The sequence below is a fragment of the Chenopodium quinoa genome, unplaced genomic scaffold (assembly GCF_001683475.1).
Source record: "Chenopodium quinoa cultivar QQ74 unplaced genomic scaffold, ASM168347v1, whole genome shotgun sequence".
Lineage (NCBI taxonomy): Eukaryota > Viridiplantae > Streptophyta > Magnoliopsida > Caryophyllales > Amaranthaceae > Chenopodium > Chenopodium quinoa.
The window spans coordinates 1241536-1263728 of record NW_018745523.1 but is presented as its reverse complement, the minus strand read 5'-3'; the positions used below and the strand labels follow the sequence as shown (position 1 = coordinate 1263728).

The following is a 22193-nucleotide window of genomic DNA, read 5'->3' as shown; positions in this document are numbered from 1 at the left end:
CAAACTTTTTTGCATGAGGTTCATTTGTTGTTGCTTCACGGGATCATCGACCTTGAGTGTGAGTAGCTTCAGTGTCTCAGTCACGTTAGTCAATTGACTCCTAAGTTCATTAACTTCCTCTTGAGTTGCCATTATCTTCTTAGCCTTCCTCTTTTGACGAATCGGTTTATCAAAAAGTGAGACTTGAATAAAGAGGTTGTTCTTGATTAATTGCCCTTCTCTCCTCGACCAAGTACTGTGGAAAAGGAATTTGGGGATACTTATTGTTAATTATTTGACTCAAACTTTATTCAACATGCAATGGATGGAGGAAGTGAAGAAAGATTGGAATAGAATGTGAAGAAGATTTAGATGGAGGGATATGAAGAATTAGGAGTAGAATGTACCCCCAACTCAAATGACGGAAATACCGACTCATGCATGAACCTAAGACATGGTCAAGGTGATATATACTCAAAGTGCGTGTTAAGACTAGTGAGTGTAGGTGACATGTTGAGACTCGTGTCATGACCATGTGGCTAGACTATGTGACCAAGACTCGATTAATGACTTGACAAGGTGTTATTGACAGCGAAAATTAACCGAATTAATTAGCAAACTGGTTGATTAGACCCTAGGTGATGACTCGACCAATAATCCGAACTGTCGGCCAAGCGACAGGACTGGCGTCACACTGTGGAGCTTGGCGCCAGATGACAGAGGTGTCGTCAGGCGCTACACTTCATAGTGTGGCGCTACAGCTCAGACCTTGGCGCCAGTTTTGGAGCTTCGGTCTGGGACAGTTTTCGGTGTTATTAGTCAAGTGGGGTATGCCTAAAGTCGTACTAGGTCAATTCCAATTAAAATATTAGACTTTAATGACTCTAATTAATTAATTAGGAAAAGTTCTTTAAGCCATTAATTGATTTAGTCTCAACACAAGTCAACAAACGGTTAAGAGAAATATAGAATATATATGCACAACAAATAATGCACAATTAGTCAAGTAGGCACAACATGATGCAATGCATTCGCAACCTAACCATGGCTCTAGTTCTTTAAAGTTCGGGATATGGTTTAGTCAAAGAGGGTCCATGTTTAATTGTCCGGATGCACCGCGCGGAAGCCTAATCGTGAAGGGTTGGCGCGAGTGGATGGGACACCGCGAGCTTTAGAAAAAAACTCGCTTCTATGGTTTGGTGAATTCAACATCTCGGATGTACCCTTTGTTGCACGGAGCGTTCAATCGGGTAGATAGAGCATGAATTCCCAGAGGGTTATGTCCATATGTAGAACACATATGGGTTTCAGAAAAGTGAGAAAAACCGGTCGGAATTAGAAAGCATATTTCTGGCTCGGTATTGGGGGAAATTGGCGCCAGCAAACAGAGACTGGCGCCAGCTTTTAACTGTAGCGCCTGGCGCCAATACTGGCGTCTGGCGCTACGGCTAAAAGTCTGGCGCCAAGCTCTGGCCCCTGACGCTACTTCCCACATGCCTCAGCAGCTTTCTGTGCTCGATAAAATTTTCCAGTTTCGAAGTTTTTTTTTTTTTTTTTTTTGCTCCAACCTCGATTGACTCTTTAACTTATATTACGAAGTATATATTTGTTGATTTATTTATAATAATAACACTACAATTCAATAAATAAAAATAAAAAACCTTGATTATTAATTATCACAAAAAAAAGTCAATTAAATTTGTATAAAACATTATATTGGTCAAAGTAAGCTATAAAACATTGTGCCGGTCAAAACATGCCAACAAAATTAGGACGTTGAGGTATGTACATTGCACATGTTTCTCTAAAAAAAAGTACATTGCACGGGTTATAATTAATAACATAAAATTTAATTCTTATGTAAAATCCTATTATTTTTTTTAAAAAACAAATGTTTAATGATCAATAACTTTTGACATCAATATAATATTAAACTCAAGTTTTGTTTTCCCTTTATTATTATTATTATTATTATTATTATTATTATTATTATTATTTGTTTTTTTAAAAGAAATTCAAGTATCTATTTCAAGTTTTTGTTAAATTAATATTGTAATTAAAAATTAGGTTAAGTAAAAACCGTGCATTGCACGGGATTTAAACTAGTTACTACTATATGCAATTATGCATGAGATTTACCATATAATCTATTTTTATACGCATTTCTATCATTTACTTTTTATTATTATTATAAAGGACAAAAAAGAATTAAAAAGATTTTTTTTTTTTGAAAAGAAAAAAGGAAAGGAATATTTTTTGTTAAAGTGGTATTTCTCATTATGAATAACAATTACATCAATTAGTTCATCGAATCATCTTAGACCTTACTGTATTATGTTTGATACCATACCAAACACTGATTGGGCATTTCCAATGTGTTAGGGTATTTAATATAATATAGATCATAGGCTCAATTTGTCAACTCTTGACATTTACTATTATAAAAAAAATAAAAATAAACCGTGTATCTATTGCACAAATCCGTTCATCTGGTAGTTATAATTAAAAATGTAATATTTTATTTTAAAAAAATACAAACAAACCATTTCACTAAACAATAAGCGTTATTATAATCTTAACAAGAGAAAATATTCTTGTAAAGTTATAACAATCCATATTACATAATTTAATTACATATATACAAAAATAAAAAAAGGTACGTCAATAGTTGTACCTGACTACCTGTACATCCTCCCCAATTTATAAAACCTAAATATTGTTAACGAAAATTATTTATTGTTGATAAAAATATTATATGAAATTAATTAACATATTTTGTAGGATGATACTTATCTATAGAACAGATTCCTCCCTCTTATATATTAAGATATTATTTTTATTTATTTAAATATTTTTTATTTTGAAAAAAAAATTATTTACATAATTGATAATTAAAATATAAGGAAATATTTTATCATGATACCCTCCCAAATCACGCCTTTACTGTATATTTAAAAGAAAAAAAAGAAACACCTCCAAAATTAACGCCTGCTTGAATAAAAAAAATGAAGCTAAAATCATGGAAACACCTTATCAGTTTTAGTTAATTATCTTGTTTTATTTTATTTTTATTTATTTAACCCTGAAATCATGCAAAAAGCTTCAACATTCAACAATGGCGGATAATAATCATGAATTCATATGACTAATCAAAGTTAAACACAAAATAATGTGACTAATCTAAAAATGAATCCCAATATCATTAAATGAATAAAAATCAAAAATTAATTCTTGACATACGTATTAATCTTGAATGTACGACTGATCAAATGTTAAGACATAATTATATAATGAGTGATAATACAAATAAATGATTGATTTTAATTTATGAAATTAAATTAAATATAAGAATTTAAACGCATGATTAGCATAATTGTATAAAATATTGAGCGTTAAAGTATAAGGTAGGGAATATTTGTTTCCCTAATAAACGCACGTAATAAAGGAATTTTAAAAAAAAAATTAAAATAGTATTATTCATCTTCAACCTTTATTAAACCTTAACATTTAACAATGGCGGATTGCTATTCAACAAAAAAAAAATTATAATGAAAAAACAATTGCGGATGAATCTTGAAATTATATCTTCCAATTAAAAAAAGTAATCATTTTCCATCCAAGAACAGAGAAAAACGATTGATCGATTTCATTTAATTTGTTCACTTATATCAAACTCCATGAATTATGATCTTTGTATGTACTCATTAGATTTGGGGAAGAAAGAAATAAGACATGGAGCGTACACAGTAGCTTTTTATTGCCCATGTTTTGGAGATTTTCATTTTTATAATGTTTTGTTTCTTTTTTATTCTTCGAGAACTGCAAATTTCGATCAATGGCTGCCATTGTCCGTTTAATGTTTCTCAATTAATTTTCAATTTTTCGCTTGTCATGAATGTCATCGTTTTTCTAATTTTTTTAACTATTGATTATATGATGATCAATTTAATTATGAAATTAAACAAAATATAAGAATTTAATAATTTGAAAAATAAGGGAAAAAAAAAAACTTTTGAAAAAATAAATTTAACCAAACTAGAGTTAATGACTTGATGATTAGACTTGATGAATGTAATGATTTGATGACTAGACTAGATGATTGTGTAATGACTTGATGACTAGATTTGATGACTATGCAATGACTTGATTACTAGACATGATGACTGTTTTGTTGAGGTATCGAATTACACAGCTAGGATTAGTCAATAAAAAAATAAACGGATGGGATTTAATCTCTTACCGTAGTCGTCCATAGTCGTCTGTAGTCGTCCGTAGCCGACGATTACGGTAGAATTTTTAGTAAATGGGAAGCTAGCATTATAAGATGTGATGAACTTTGTCATATGAGGTGGCTGGTGCGGCTGCTCAATGGATGCCTTTATATGTAATTTTGTCAGATGATGATTTTTATTTAACTCACCTTCCCTGATTATGCTGCTGCAAAAGAGGAACTTATGAATGTTGCTTGGTTGGGTAACCCTTCCCCTCTTCCTTTTGGGTTGGTACTTGTGATTATTATTGTCACCTTCATACCTGAAAATAGTCTAATCTTAGAATTCTAGGATTAGAATGATAGATATACCGGGCAATGTGTTGTACATTATTGTACATATGATTAAACTCATGTCTGAATTGTAGACAATTCTGGACATTTTCCCCAATCTATTAACTTACTCCATCCGTCCCCAAATGATAGTCCTTTATGGGCAAATTTTAGTCCTAAAATGTTCACCCGAATCCTCTTGTAGTACATATGTTGGAGTTATTCACTTATTCCCATAGTACAACTCCAAGTCTAGGTTCATTGATTTTGCTTCAAAACAGTGGCGGATCCAGGATTTTTCGGGTGCTAGGTCACCACCGACTACTAATCAATAATTAATGCAAGAATATTTTAAAAAAAGCTAATATTTTTAAAAAAAAAAATACATTCCAAAAGTAATAAATATCCATATTACAACCAAATAAAGGAAATTACAATTGCTCTCTATGAGTTTTCATGTTTTGATATCGATCTATAATATCATTCATTTATGTCAACATTCAAAATCATATCTCGCGCTATATAAGTAACCAAGCAATCATTCAACATTTGATCCCCCATGCTATTACGCAATTTATCTTTCACTTGCATCATTCCTGAAAATACCCTTTCTACACTTGCCTAGCAACGGGTAGAGTTAGAACCAACTTCAAAAGCAAGTACACTCGTTCATGGGTTTCATGCTTTCCCATCTCAACAAGTTTCACGGAAGTCTCACTAAGACTCTTCAAATTCCAAAACCTCTCATCATTTCTCATAGCAACGATGAAATTATCAAGAGAATAACCAAAAAATTTCAATTCATTACTTGGAAATTCATTAGGATAGAATTTGGCAAGTTGAATCAATTTACTTTTGTCAAATGAAGCAAAACGATTAGTGGGATTAAAGTAAGACATACATACAAGTAGTTCCTTACTTACCTTCGGGAATCTATTTTCCAATTCTTGTAGTTGAAGATCAATGGCACTAAGAAAAACTTCAACCCGGAAATGATGAAGATTTGTCACTTGTGGGCCATTACCTCTATACATTCTTCTCCCGGGAACATGATATCTCCCCTCCATATTAGGAACCTCAATTCCATGTTTATCCATAAAATAAGTAACTTCCTCCAAATGAGAATCCCATCCTTCATCTCTCAACTTTTGCAGATTAAACTTGGTTACATCAACCATTTCCATTGCATTTACAATATCCTGATCATGTTTTTGCAAAGCCACATTCAACTCATTTGTTATCCCAAATATAGCAACCATCAAATGTGCCACAAATACAAAATCAAATGACATCAACAAGTGTGTGATAGATTGTGCTTTATTTGAATCAACTGTATCAGAAAATTCGGCAATGGAATCAAGCGAATTCAAGATTGTAGGATATAAATCAAGCACATTCAAAATTGTTTTAAAGTGAGACCCCCAACGAGTGTCACAAGGTCTACCTAAGCCACGTTCTTGATTCAAACCAGTTCCCGATTCAACTTCACCTAAGGATAATGCCTCAACAACTTGATCAACTTGTTTTTCTCGAAGAAATTCTTTCCTCTTAGGTGAATCTCCCACAAAGTTCAAGAGAGGTGCAAGTACATCAACAAATAGCCAAGCACAATCTGAATTTTTTTTAGCAAGGGCAACTTGTGTCAATTGAAGTTGATGAGCAAAGCAATGTACAAAGTATGCTTGTTTACATTCATTCAATACTAAAGTTTTGAGACCATTGATTGAACCTTGCATATTACTTGCCCCATCATAGCCCTAACCCCGAACTTGAGAGAAAGTCAAAGAATACTCCATGAGTAATGACTCAATAACAACTTTAAGAGTCAAGGAAGTAGTATTAGCAACATGCACAACACCAAGAAATCTTTCACACACTTGCTTATCCCTTTTTACCAACATATCTCAAACAAAGAGCCAATTTTTCCTTATCGGAAACATCGGCAGACTCATCAGCAAGGATAGCAAAAAAACCACCATTTAGATCTTCAAGTATTGCTTTAGTTGTTTCTTTTGCACAAGCATGGATGATATCTTTTTAGATAGTTGGAGAAGTAATTTGACAATTACCGGGTGCCATTTTGAAAACAACTTTGGAGTATTCAAGATCATGTTTAGAAAGAAGAGTTAATAGAGAAATAAAATTACCTCTATTCAATGAACTTTCTTTTTCATCATGACCACAAAAAGGTAGCCCCTGAAGTAAAAGTAAGCCACCTAATGGTTGTGATTGAAGCCTCCAATCGCTTACGATAAGCACTTCTAGTTTCCGCCGTTTGCTTTGATTGAGCAGTGATAATACTACCCTTTTGTTGCTTGAATAACTCCATGGCAGTCATAGCTTTATGGTGAGCACTCATGTGTTTGCTTTCATGATCTCGAAATGTGTTTAATCGATTCCAACCACGAAAACCATCACAAACAAAAGCATCACCTCCAACAGTGTTATCATCCTTGAATAGATAGCAAATGAAGCAAAAAGCAGCATCTTTGGAAACACTATACTCCAGCCAAGAGCCCCAAGTATCAAACCATTTGACATTAAATCGACGCCTCTTGGTTCCGAAAAATGTTTGAGGATATTCAAAATCTTGAGGTTGGCAAGGCTTTCTTTGAAGGTATGTCCTCCTCGCTAAATCTCTATCATCAGGATGAAAATCACTCATTTTTCTCCTTTGTCCCGGGTCTTGTGGAAGATTAGCAATATCATCTTCACTTAATCTTCCATCATCAACCCGAGCTCTAGGACTTGAAGTAACTTCAGGAATAAATTGTCCATCTTCATTGAGAGTAAAGTTATGTGATGGAGAAGAATGTTGTTCACTTTCTTGATGTGGAGAAAGATTTTGAGGAGGTGGAGGAAGAGGATTTTGTGGTGGAGGAAAAGGATTTTGTGGTGGAGGAGGTGGAGGAAAAGGATTTTGTGGTGGTGGAGGTGGAGGTGGAGGAAAAGGATTTTGTGGTGAAGGAGGTGGATCTTGTAAAGGAGGAGGAGGTGGAGGAGAAGGATTTTGTGGAGGAGGAGGACTTTGTGGAGGAGGGGGATTTTTCGGACCAAAGAAACTTGTGATATCACACATATTTTTCCTTTTCATTCTGAAAATTAAGTTACATTAACAATTAGATTAAGAAAACCAGAAATGCTTCAATTTACAATCCACATATGCAATTATCCAAACTAATCAATTCCAAAAAAAAAACCGAAACCCTAAGTTCTAATATGAAATCATCAATTAATCAATTTTACTGTCAATTTATAATATCAATTTACAGGAAACAATTTATAATATCAAATTATCAATTTACAGGAAACAATTTCAATTCCTAAAAAAAAAAATTCAAAAACCCTAACTCCCTAAATTGATAAATTATCAACAATTTCAAAAAACAATAGAACACACACTAATTGACTAGATTAAATTACATAATCAACTCAATTAATCACAAATTCAAGTACTCAACCCAAGAATTCAACAATTTGGGTATAATTTAAAAATTTAAAAACTTAAAAATAAACTTACCTAGCAGCAAGAAGAGTCGAAGAGCGCCGAGTGTGTGTGTATGCGGATGGAGCGGCCGGCGAGGCGGTGCGGCGACGAGTGAGTCACGAAGAGCGAAGAGAGAGATTGAGATTTGAGAGAATGAGAGTGCGTGTATTTTGGATTTGGTCTCTGTTTTGTTTCTTTTCCCCTTCCAGTACTGTCCGTTATTTTTTGTTTTTTTTTTTAAATTTAAATTTATTTTTATTTTTTTTACTAGGTCACGTGACCTACCTGGACCAAGGGTGGGTCCGCCACTGCTTCAAAAGATCAAAATTCAAATTTGCTGGATTGATACCATGATTATGGCAATTAGTTGACTTTGATCATCATATATTTCCTCCTCTCTAGCCGTTTAATACATAGATGGAAGACTAATTAGTAAACATGCATAATTAAAGGGTTTTTGATTGATTTCTTATGCATGGTTGCCGTGAAATATTAACTCCCTTCTTTTGACTTGAGCTTGGTGAAACTTCTTTATAAATGAAGCTCCTCCACTTCTTTTTGGATACACGGAAAAGATTACATATTACTCCACAATAAATTGAAGCATCCTCCACTTCACAAGGGAGATACACAATTAAAAGATACACAATTGAAGCATCCTCCACTTCACAAGGGAGATACACAATAAATTGAAGCATCCTCCACTTCACAAGGGTGATGTTATCTTCGCTGCTATGAGACGCTCCAGAGCATGGTGGCAGCCCATGATTGCAGAAGCTAAGGGAATTGTTATGGCTCTCAGACTAGGAATCAGGTACGGGCTGCAAGATGTGGTGGTTGAACCAGATTGTGAAGCGATTGTGAGCAGGCTGGGAAGATCAATGGTCTACTGTACCGAGCTGGATGCCATTCTTGAAGACATTCTAGCACTTAGCTGTAGCTTTAATTCCATTTCTTTTGTTCATGTTAAGCGTGATGGCAACATGCATGGTTGCACATCATTTAGCTAGATTCTTCCCTTTTGGGGATGAGCAAATCTGGGTTAATCATAGCCCCCCGGATATTGCACCCTGTGTATTGATGGATAAGCTTGCTTTGAATAATTAATACAATTTGCCCGTTTTGCTTCAAAAAAAAATAAATAAAGATATACTTCTCTTCTTTACTCCAAAATGTTACACAAAATAATTTCTTGTTTTGGGCATTGATCATTGTGTTCTCAATCTAGCTCTTTGAAGTACACCGGAGAGTTAGAGTCGTGTAACCCGGAGGTCGATTGCTATGAGTCCGTGTGTACGAGTACGGGGCAAATTCGACTTTAGGGCAGTGATGCTATGTCACGCCACGACATTAAATTAGATAAGTTTGTTCTATTATTATTAATTGCTATTAGTCATATTTCCTACAATATAAAGTCGAAATTCTTAATTTCTATTGTGGCTAATAGTGACACTTGTTTGTGGTACAAAGGACTATTATTTATTGTTTGTTTAAAGCCATGGATTTTGGAATTTATATTGTGTTTTTGAATCGTATGTGATATTATCAATGTGAGTGGAATATATATGGTGTATATAATTCCTAATTATTTATTCTATATTGATGAAGTGCATGCTTTATAATCAAGTAGCAATAACCTTCTCGTACATGTTTTTCTCACACATAATTCATACCGAGTGTCTTTTATATATACAAGTTTCAAAGCAAAAGTATATGTTGATTAATTCTTGTGTAATGGGTACGTTAGTTTGCTCAAATTGGTGGAGTGCATCAAGGAAGGAGACCATAAGAGTTTTATTTATTGTGGATCTTTGATGTTGATATTATATGGCTATATATACACAATTGATTTCGTGTGTTCTTAAATTTACACGCAGTGTATATATTAAGCATTGTTGCGTAATTTGGGGTTTTATGTTACTGTTTGAGGCTAACTACCGAGTTATTTTGGCTTGTTTTTATGAGTATGATGAGAAGGGAAGCCTCTATAAAAACACTTCATGGCCCGTTGTTGGTTTTATGTTGTGAGTTATGGAGTTTTGTTTATTGTGTTACATTCAATATTAAGAGTCATGGTTGATTGGGATTTGGTTATGTGGCTATTGAAGAGCCTTGTGTGTCTTTGATCTTGATCTCGTGTGTAATAGATATGATAATTGTGTTAAGGCAATTGTTTATCACATCCTATGCAAATGTGACATCTATATGAGTTAATTCATGATGACTTAGTTCCTTTATCAAGCTTGGAGAATAAAATTCTATATGTAATTTTATTCTACTTGTAAGTTTTTTTGTTTTGATCATTTCTAAAGGAGTTAGGATGGTAAATGGTTGGAATTATGAAAAATCCGCATAATAGAAGAGGATTAAGCCTAATTTGTTTTAAAGGTCTTTTAAATATATAGCATGTATTTTAGCTTTGTGTAATGTAACCTATATGTAGGGTTATTAATGTTTTCAGCTCACTATGCTGGCTAAAGCTAAGGTCCATCTCACGAGAGTCTGTCTAAGTATCCCTTGAATAACATATTATTTATGTGATAACATAAAATGCTTGTTGTGTGAGGGTACCGATTTAAGGTGAAATATTCTTTAGCTTGGTGTGCTTCGTAGTCATTTTTTGAGGCTCTATGATATTGTGATTGTTGAATATGCTGAATATACTATTTAAAGGACCTAATATGTGATCAAGATTGAGTGTGCTAATTTGATTGGTTTTAGAATTATGTCATTATGTTTTAAAGCGTTGTGTTTGACATAATATTAATTTGAGAATGACTTGAGTTGTGTTATTCTTCGAATTTATTAATGATATGTGTCACATTAAGAACGTATTTCATCATTGCAATGGTATGATAATTTGCAATCTGATTCATGTAATTTAATTTGCTTCATGTTTCTCTTTGACCTTTCTTTTGTGAAGTTGATGAATATATCAACTAGCATGAAGTAAAGTTATGATCCAAACTAGTTAAGTTTAATTTTCTTTCTTAATTAGAAAGGATGGAGGATTAGAATAAGTCGTGGGGTGTCTTCAAAAAGTGATGGATAAATATCCATAACCATATGAAGAAACCATGTCCTTGTGTGTGCTAATTTTGGAGAGAAACAAGCTAAATATAAGCCCTTATTTGTGATCTATCGAAGTTTGTGAAAGTCAGTTTTGTCTAACTATAATAAATCCATTGGATGTAATGTTGACTTTCATGAGTCAGTTGAAAGTAAAGAAATTGATATAACTTCACTGAAGGTTTGGTGATTGACTATCTTTGTTATTTCTCATCATGACTAAGTTTGTGCGTTCATTTGTCTTGTTTGCATTATTATCCTTTAATGTTTTGATGGTGGTTTAAAAAATGAACGCTTATATTGCAAACTAATATGACAACTTAGTTATGAAATTAAAAGCGGAGGAATTTTTTCTAAGTATGTGTCCTTGTAAGAAATAATACAAGGTAAATAAGTTTATTATATATTAAATTGAGCACCAAAGCTATGGTGTGAGAAGTCATCACATGATTATTCTCGTGATCTATTAGTTTGACCATGATTGTGAATTATATGCTTCTAACTTAATGTTGTTATGTAACGAGAATATTGTCATGATCTTAATCATAGTACAGGTGGAGACTATGAAAGTGCTCTCTAATGATCATTGTTTGGTACTGTGAAATAAGAATTAAATTTGCAAGTTTAAAAATGCTTACAAAGTAACCAACAATGATGAGTTTTATGAAGGTTTGGCTCAAAACGTTATACAATCTTATTGCAAAATCTATTAGTAGATATCAATTCTGGGGGGAGCCAACTCCATTATTAAATACATGTGTTGTGAATTATAAGTTACAATTGAGGTAGCTTATAATGGAAAAGAACATATACATGCTAGTGGCATGAATATTAATCATAGATTTGTGTGATCACGTGATGTGAGAGGAATATTAGAGATTCCCTAAATAAAGGCCTTTATAGAAAAATTGGTGCTAGAGTCAGCACAAGGGAATGGGTCTAAGCCTATGAGGAGTGAATTGTGATTGATACCCATCTTAGAAATTTCTAAGTTCAATGGGTCAAACAAAGTCACAAAAGAGCTTAATTATAGTACCACGACCATTCCATATTAATAAAGAGATTTGGTACTTCTTACTGCTATGTGTATGAGGTTGAGTTAAAGAACTCTTAATAAGTTCATAGCCTTAATATATAAATGTGGTTTATGGCAGTACAAACTTGATGAACTTACCTATGTGAATGTGGGGGTTACGCCCAATCCCCTATGAGGTTCCAAAGGCTAGGACCTCTAGAGCATTCATGAAAAATCCAGGCATATGTGGGGCTTTTTTTTTTAATTTCGCGATAACATCTTTGATTTGAGAAAGGTTTAGTACGCAACTGTGTTTATATAACTTCATGAAAGGTTCAAGGTCAAGTCCACCCTACATGACTGCATAACACAATTGTAAGTACTGGGTATCAATTCAAGTCCACAAGACATTGATACTTGCAAAACCGAGTATCCTTTGCCCAAATTTCTTAACTTTGCTCTTTTGAATCATGTGGGGGAATGTTGGAGTTATTCACTTATTCCCATAGTACAACTCCAAGTCTAGGTTCATTGATTTTGCTTCAAAAGATCAAAATTCAAATTTGCTTGATTGATACCATGATTATGGCAATTAGTTGACTTTGATCATCATATATTTCCTCCTCTCTAGCCGTTTAATACATAGATGGAAGACTAAATAATTAGTAAACATGCATAGTTAAAGGGTTTTTGATTGATTTCTTATGCATGGTTGCCGTGAAATATTAACTCCCTTCTTTTGACTTGAGCTTGGTGAAACTTCTATATAAATGAAGCTCCTCCACTTCTTTTTGGATACACGGAAAAGATTACATACTACTCCACAATAAATTGAAGCATCCTCCACTTCACGAGGGAGATAGACAATTAAAAGATATACTTCTCTTCTTTACTCCAAAATGTTACACAAAATAATTTCTTGTTTTGGGCATTGATCATTGTGTTCTCAATCTAGCTCTTTGAAGTACACCGGAGAGTTAGAGTCGTGTAACCCTGGATGTCGATTGTTATGAGTCCGGGTGTACGAGTACGGGACAAATTCGACTTTATGGCAGTGAAGCAATACTACTTATATATATATATTTATATATATATATTTGGGGTAAGGGGTGGGCCCCACCTTAATTTCCTATCACAGGAATATCAAGGGGGTATTACCCACAGGAGAGGGGGGATATGAGCCTCGAACCCGGGTCACTACCACGGGAACTGAAGCTTAGCACCACTGAGCTATAGGCTTCTTGCTCTTGTGCTAAATACTACTATAAGCTAAGAAATGGCTCAAGTTTAAAAAGACAAACGAAAAAAGAAGACTGTAACTAACAATGCTTAAGAAACATGTATTAAATCAGCAAATATATATGTCTTTCAATTTTAGATTTCTAGGGCCCCCAAAATTTACAGCCTTCACCAAAATGCATAGCACGTATCATGGCTGGTTGTTTTTATCAATGGGGCTACGGCCAGTTGGCCACTCTATGGGACCTTGTGTCCTTGTTTGTTTACCTTCTAAAATTTTGTGGCATGAATTACTTATACTACATACTTCTTCCGTCCCCTTTTTATATTCCCTTATGGATAAATTTTAGTCCCAAAATGTTCATCCCATTTGTTTTTTCCAACAACAATTAATATTAATTTTTTTACCAAAATTTCCTCCAATTTGCAACAATATTTGTGCAAATTTAATTTTCCCATGTAAATTTAGTTTTCCCATGTACTTTTATTACTTTATCTCTCTACTTTTTTGCATATCCAATGTCAATTTACTTTTTCAATGTACTTTTACTATTCTTATTTGTTTTTATTAATTCCTGTGAAAAATGCCCATAAGGGACTATCAAAAAGGATAAAATAAAACATGCTGACATCATTTCTTTTCAAAATTGTATACGTGCTGCTTTCTTATGAAATTTTTCCCCGCCTAAAACCATTGATGATGCCATTTTTTTGTGATACTTTCTTCATTCCTTTTTTTTCTTTTGGTATATTTTTTTTTTGTGTGTGTGATACTTCGTAAACAAGCTAAGTAAATTCTTTCAACAACTTTAGTCTAGAAATTGGAGTATATTAAATTGAATAGCAAGTGTATTCATTTCCTTTGATTTAAAGATCTATCATTTCCTTTCCTCAATTCCTTAACATTAATATTCAAAGGTCAAAAGATTTCCCAAAATGTTCAAATTGTATTTCTTTCAAGAAATCTCCATTCAATGAATTTATAACAAAATTGAAAAAATACATTGTATATACAGTTGCAACAAATCATAGTAGCATGGAAAAGCTGATGAGTAGTAGCGTTTCCTATAAAAACCGAGGGACAAGCTAAAAATAAAACTACACACACAAATTAAAGTATTACTTAATCATCCATGGAAAAGATGAAGAAATGGGGTTATTTGCTACTTATTAGCATGATTGTCATGGCAGGCAGTAGCACAACTTGTACTGCCAGCCGTGAAATCAATGATGGTTTGTCTAATCGCGATAACCATCATCATCAGCCCTTGCTCTCAAACATCATGCTAGAGGGAGCTGGAGCTGCTGTCGACAATACGGTGAGTTGCATACCAGCTGGTGAAGACTGTTCAACTAGTAGCGACTGCTGCCCAGACTATGTATGCCGCCAGTTTATCTATACCAGGTGCGAATGGTGTCCAGGAGTTGGTGATGGGTGCGGTCTAACTTGGAAATGTTGTCCAGGCTTGTCATGCAGTGGTAGTATCTCTGGTACTTGCTCCTAAGAAAAAGCATGACTATGTATATGTTTGTTTATTGTGTACTAAATTACTACTCGTACTATATTGGAGTAGCTAGTAAAATAAACTCCTAGCTAAGCCTGTATTGTCTTGTCTTGTCTTGTCTTGTCTTGTGAAATATACTACACATGTATACTACACAAGACTACTTCTGTTTAGTACTAAATTATGAATGTGGTTGATGGACTTTTAAATGAAAACAGTATACTAAGGGATTGGACTAAAGTTGGAAGGTATGATACGATATAACTTTCATTAACTAACTGTACGAACAGAGAGTCACAATTCAATTGGACCTTGTGTATCCTTTCATTAACTAACTGTACGAATAGAGAGTCACAATTGTACATTGAGTATCTTCTGTCTTTCCTCGAGAGAATACTTTGCTTGAACTGCTATGAATCCTCCAAAAAAGACATTTGTTGAGCTTCTTTCGGATGATTTTTTTCAATACAATGGTGTTGTTGACACCGAAATTTTATTAATTATTAGGTGTTAGGTATATGTAAATAAGGAGATAATATAAAAAATTATAAGATATTTATCTTTATAATCTCATAGATTATTATCTTTTACTCTACGACACTCTATATAAAGAGGGTCATTTATAGGGTTTAGAAGGCTCAGATGGAACAAGTCACAAAGACCTCATCTCCTCCCTACTACCAAACATTGTAGGTCTATAGTATGGATTAAGCCGACAAGGCCCCGTACTATAAACAAATATCAAACCCTAGCCCTTTGGAGAGAGGAATCAAGAGATTTACGAGAGTTGTACGTAACCCACAAATTATCAATGAAATAATTGTTTACATATATTTTCTACCTCTTTAATTATATATTGCAGGTTTGAATTTTTATGGTTTACAAATTGGCACGCCCAGTGGGACAATTTTCGCTCTTCATCTCCACTCTTCAAGTATCAAAACTTGTAGATTTAATGGGGGCATACCTGTAGACACCCATTTGTGTCTCCCCAAAACCAAACCCAGCGATGAGTACCTTTCACGTCGAATCATAATCGAATGAAACGAAAGTGTGGAAAGTCTAGTGTTGCGGAAAGTTTTTATTTCTTTTCTCTTCTTTCTGTTTTTGAAAACTTATTTTAAGAAAACAGTCAATCCAGTTTGGTTGGTCCATGATATGGGTCCAATAGTAGTGTAGTTGGATGGGGCTTGCCAAGATTTTTCCAACGATATATTATAAGCCCAATTCCGATGAATATTGATGAAGTTATGGCCAATTTACTAAACTAGGTCCGGTTTGAGCTTTATGTACGGCCCAATGATCTAGGGGAGAGCTTAATATGATTTATCATTCCTAATGCAATTAGGAATGGTTTTAGTCTTCTAGATTCTTCTAGAAGGTTCTTTTCATTCCTAATTCAATTAGCATTGATAAATTGACTTTTGTTGACTTTTCAGAGTTTTAATCAAAATCAAATAGCATTTTCGAAGAAATTATATTATTTTATCCTCCAGTACGGTAAACTTATCGGATTTTCGAAAACGCGTTAAAATCAGGCCTTAGCGCCTAACCCCAGGCCTTGGCGCCTGGAACCAGGCCTGGCGCCTGACGCTAGCCATTGGCGCCTGGCGCTAGTGCCTAGCGCCAGCTAGCCAGGGTTGGCGCCAGCTCTGTTTTCTGAGCGTCAGACTCTGTTTTGTTAATTTATCTTTTTTAGCTAATTTCTCTATAAATATCGTATTAAAAACTCCGTTTTCCTTCACCAATTCTCACGAATTTTCATCATCAACAATCATTAATTCTTTAGCATTCTCTAAATCATTCATTCTCTTAATCTTTCAATTCTTTTTTTCTAACTTTTCTTTTTCATACAAAATTCCGCATTAACAAGATCTAGAAACACCTAGCCATATTCGAAGTTGCCTTCGCCCTAGACGTGAAAGGTTTAATTTCTGAGGGTTTGGTCCCAAATCTCTATTTCAATTATTTAATTTAATTGTTTTGTTTATTATTTTCCTTGAAGTTACTAACGTGTGTATTTTGTTATTAGAAAGAGGTATGAGGCATCAAAGTAAGTACTTTAATGATTTATTGATGTTATGATGTAGAACCATGTTTAAACTGTTATTATGATATTCCTAGTATCATGTCTAGGGTAATTTTAATATTAAATATGATTGTTACGACGCTTCCTATGTTCTTCCTAATATTTATGATTGTTAGTATCATGTTAGGGTTAAAGGTTTGATTTTTATTGCTTAGTGACATGCTAGGGTTTGTTATTAATCTTGTTAGTATCATGCCTAGGATCTTGCTATTTTTATTATGCTTTAATATTAACATGAATATGATTATGATTATAATTGTTATAATTTATGATGATTATTATTATTATTATTTTGATGATGATTATTTATGATGATATTATTATTATTATTATAATTATTGTTCATGATTATTTATTCTTTGTTGCTTGATACATTATTCTTTATTGCTTGATCACACCTTTATTGCATGTTTAAAGGGAATTTGTACTTATAATCACGCTTAATAAGATAATTAATAATCTTGTTTAGGGTTAATGTGATTATAATTCAAGTGATCGCCAATAATAGGTTTATTTGTGCATTAAATTCAACCAACATAGATAAACAGGTTTAGGGTTAATCCTATTGATTGCATGTTAATTAAAAAGCACACATGAATACGATCAGAATAAAGTAGAGGCCTATTATTAGGGCAGGTTCAATCTCTTTTAGGTTGGATTTGTACCTTCATCCCCGAACCCTTATTTGGTTCTAGACCTTATGGAGTTGACGATCTCTTGGATCGTTAAGGGGTGTAACCTTCACCTCGTGAACGGTTTAAAAGTTCCTAAAAAACTTGTTGGCGACTCTTTTGCTCTATCTTCTTCCCTTTTGGACGCCACCGTACTTTAGTGTATGATCACAGTGGGGTTCAAGCTAGTGGGATTAAGGCTTGAAATTTATTCCCTACAGTTTTTGGCGACTCCACTGGGGAGGATTTCTATTTTAATTCCTGAATTTGTTTCGGCAATGATTTAGAATGAGTGGATGAGACTCGAAAAGTTCTAAGTATTTCATGTGCGTAATTTTGATTAACATTATTGTCATATGCATAAAAAAGATCTCATTGGAAAGACCATCTGTAATGAGTTAAAAACATAGGATTTTACACGTAGGAAATTTGAGAAACGTCTTTCACAACTAGGACTGAAATAACACCGCATCCAAAAAAAAAACGATACAAAATGATACGGAGTAGTACATTATTATTGTAATATATTACTTCGTATATGTTTGTTTATTTTAGAAAAAAATACTTATTATAAAATAATGAAAGATAGGTTAAAATATTATTATCATTGAATGCATATAGAATATATTTTGTATATAATATAGTTGCCAGATTGAAGGTTAAATATTCTAATATTTATAAATTAATATTCACGAATATTTGTAAAAAAAAAAAAAAGGAAAGTAAAAAATGGCGGGAAAATTTTTAATCAGAACATGACAAGTGTCATGTCAGATTTCACCTTTAGTATTATCTTATTGATAGTATCCTAACATATTGGGATTATCTAATAGTTACTTAGCACTCTTTAAGGGGATTTTTTGTTCACCTTATCTATAAACTATTACTAACATAAAATATGTTGATCACATCATTAAGAGACATATGTCAATTTCTTATGAAAATTTTTCCCCCCAAAACTATTTTAGACATCATCATTTTTTTTTCTTTCTATTTTTTTCCTCCAAAGTTCTATTTTTTCCCTCCAAAGTTCTAAGACTAAATAAGGGCCTATTCACTTCAGTTTATTTTCAATTCAGTTCAGTTCAGTTCAGTTCAGCTCCAATTAGTTCAGTTTAATTCAGCTCCTAATTTTCTTCACTCATAAAATATTCATTTCAGTTCGTTTCAGTCAGTTCAGCTCAGCTCAGTAAATATGCACAGGCTCTTAGTACAATTTTTTTTCAAAAAAAAAATGAGATTATGATTACACGTTTTTAAATAAAGAATATTGACAGCTATTTTAACAAATAATACTCCCTCCGTCCCCTTTTGATAGTCCCTTATGGGCATTTTTCACGGGAATTATCATGTGCAAATTAATTCCTTTTTTTTGTGACACCCAATTATAATATTGGTAGTCCCAAAAGTAATACCAGTGTCTTATTTTGTCGACTTTCGTTTAAGCTTTTATCAATAGTGTGGTATATGATGAATATTTAACCAAGGTTTTTTTGATTATTAACACCTTGAAGGCAATCAAGTACAAATTATTGTTTAAAACTATATACATAACATAAAACTATTCCAAATTTAAAGTTAAATTGGGGATATCTAAAAGAAATATTAACATTGGGAACGCCTAAAGTTAAATTGGGGATATCTAAAATAAATGTTAATGATGAATTTACGCTTTATATGGGTTTGTTTTCTGCGAAAGAGTAATCATCGAAAATTTCATCGATCGGTATGTGTATTGTTTTGCTAATAAAAAGGATATAAATATCCTTTAATCATGTTGGAGTTTTGAGTCCATATATATTCTCTAATTCCCTAGTAAAAAAGGAAGGCAATGCACAACTTCCTTTAGCTTCCATATTAATTTCTTTTTTACACCCTTGATGGAAAACATTGTGTACACCGTGATCTATATTCTAGCTAGTCTAGTATTGTCTTTCTCAATTTTCCTCATTAAATAACGAAGTTTGATGTTTGGTTACGCCTAAAAATTAACTAGGGATATCAAAATATGAAATTTAAATCGTGTATGCTAGCTCGCTCTACATAATAAAATTCAAATAATGGCACGCCTGAAGTTAAATTGCGGACATCTAAATTAAAAGAGATGTTAACGTTTTTACGCTTTACATGGGTTTGTTTTTTACACATAAGTAATCACCTAAATTGTCACCAATTGGCGGATTGTTATCCAAATTAAAGGGTTTAAAGACCCTGTAAGAACAGTGGAAGTAGTGCTGATGGGTGGAGTTCTAGCAAGGAAGATTGTAATAAGCCCTTGTTGCTGGGGCACTTGTAAAGCCAACGGAGACGGTGTTTCCGGCTCTTGGAGGACTGAAAGGAAGGCAAGCCGCATGCATGAAGCTACAGGTAGTTAGAAGTCAGAGAAGGAAAGTGGAGCTGGTGGGTCTGGAGGTTGGGACTTTCAGAAGAAAGAGAACAACGCATAATGTGAATTGTGGCAAATAATCTAGATAAGATTTATATTATGTCAAATATTATTATCCGAAATGACCCTATACATTTATATTTTGTTATAAATCAATAATTGAAGCACTTTGTCTATGCTTGCAAAAATAAATCATTGTTTCGTTATACCTCATAACTATTATCCAAAATAACCATGTATTTATAACATGAGTTCCTTTCAATCGATCTATGTGTCAATCAAGTCTTAACTTCGTAAATCGTACTAGTACATTGTCCTGATCAACCAATGAAATTTGATGTTTGATTTGGGCACGCCTAAATATTATTTAGGGATATCTAAATTGGAAATTTATATTATGTTAAATTGGGGATATCTAAAAGAAATGTTAACATTGGGAACGCCTAAAGTTAAATTGGGGATATCCAAAATAGATATTTATGAATTTACGCTTTATATGGGTTTGTTTTCTACGGAAGAGTAATCATCAAAACTTTCACCTATCGGTGGATTGTCTTGCTAACAAAAAGGATATAAATACCCTTTAATCATGTTGGAGTTTTGAGTCCATATTCTCTAATTCCCTAGTACGAAGGCAATGCACAACTTCCTTTAACTTCCACATTAATTTCTTTTTTATACCCTTGATGGAAAACATTATATATATCATGATCTATATTTTAGTCTAGTATTATCTTTCTCAATTGTCCTGATTAAATAATGAAGTTGATGTTTGGGTACGCCTAAATATTAACTAGGGATATCTAAATGCGAAATTTAAATTATGTATGCTATCTCTACATACAAAAATATATTCAAATAATGGGCACGCCTAAAGTTATATCGGGGATATCTAAAAGAGATGTCAACGTTTTTACGCTTTACATGGGTTTGTTTTCTACGGAAAATTAATCACCTAAATTGTCACCAATCGACGGATTCTTATCCAAATTAAAGTGTTTATGGACCCTATAAGAACAATGGAAGTAGTGCTAGCTGACGGGTGGAGTTCTAGCAAGGAAAATTGTAATAAGCCCTTGTTGCTGGGGCACTGGTAAAGCCAACGGAGATTGTGTTTCCAGCTCTTGGAGGACTTAAAGGAAGGAAAGCCGCAGGCATATAGCTACAGGCAGTTGGAAGTCAGAGAAGGAAAGTGGAGCTGGTGGGTCTGGAGGCTGGGACTTTCAGAAGAAAGAGAACAACACATAACGTGAATTGTGGCAAGTAATCTAGATAAGATTTATACAAGGTCAAATGTGATTATCCGAAATAACCCCATACTTTGGGTCCTCCTAAATATTAACTAGGGATATCTAAATGCGAAATTTAAATCATGTATGCTATCTCTACATACTAAAATATATTCAAATTATGGGCACGCCTAAAGTTATATTGGGGATATCTAAGATTTTAATGTATTAACGTTTTACTTGAGTTTGTTTTCCACGGAAAAGTAATCACATAAATTGTCACCAATTGCCGGATTCTTATCCAAATTAAAGGGTTTATGGACCCTATAAGAACAATTTATTTATGTCTTAATAAGATTATGCACACACCGTACTATGTTTATGTTCTTTTCACATGCTAAATAATATATTCCTTGTAAATAAAATCAAATTAAATAAGGGTATAAAAAAATCTAAATATGATGTACGAATATAAATAAATATGTATCATGTATTTCCTTTGAATATAATTCCGTATTTTGTATTTTTAAGAAAAATCCGTATAAAAATCTGAATTTATACGTATAAATAAATTCGTATATAAATCTGTATATCCTTTGAATATTGAGATTTAACTTTTATTTAACTTGATTTTATAATCGTATAAAATCTGTATAAAATCCGTATTAAAAATCTGTACAAAAATCTATATTTATACGTGTAGGGAATAATTTCAAGCGTTAATCCCCTAACTTGAACCCCACTGTGATCATACACTAAAGTACGGTGGCGTCCAAAAGGGAAGAAGATATATAGAGCAAAAGAGTCACCAACAAGTTTTAGAAACTTGTAAACCATTCACAGGGTGAAGGTTACACCCCTTGATGATCCAAGAGATCGTCAACTCCATAAGGTCTTGAATCAAATAAGGGTTCGGGGGTGAAGGTACAAATCCAACCTAAAAGAGATTGAACCTGCCCTAATAATAGGCCTCTACTTTAT

General features: G+C 33.3%; 1 protein-coding gene across 4 annotated transcripts; it reads right to left on the bottom strand.

Annotated features, from left to right (window-relative positions):
- Window positions 1-4640: 4640 nt before the first annotated feature.
- Window positions 4641-9249, bottom strand: LOC110715548 (WAS/WASL-interacting protein family member 3-like). 4 transcript variants are annotated; one of them, XM_021894137.1, is made up of 3 exons: window positions 8043-9249; window positions 6670-7617; window positions 4644-6134 (listed from the first exon to the last, which is right to left on the bottom strand). In XM_021894137.1, exon 2 carries the CDS (start codon window positions 7614-7616, stop codon window positions 6696-6698), a length of 921 nt encoding a protein of 306 aa, XP_021749829.1. In that variant the 5' UTR covers window position 7617; window positions 8043-9249; the 3' UTR covers window positions 4644-6134; window positions 6670-6695. The 4 variants fall into 3 exon arrangements, with proteins under 4 accessions (XP_021749826.1, XP_021749827.1, XP_021749829.1 ...); XM_021894136.1 differs by having other exon boundaries at window positions 4648-5721; XM_021894134.1 differs by having other exon boundaries at window positions 4641-7617.
- Between the last annotated feature and the right edge of the window lie 12944 nt (window positions 9250-22193).

Bases quoted from the DNA above. Each gene is read 5' to 3' on its own strand.
- LOC110715548 (XM_021894134.1), bottom strand. From the start codon at position 6,258: ATGCAAGGTTCAATCAATGGTCTCAAAACTTTAGTATTGAATGAATGT.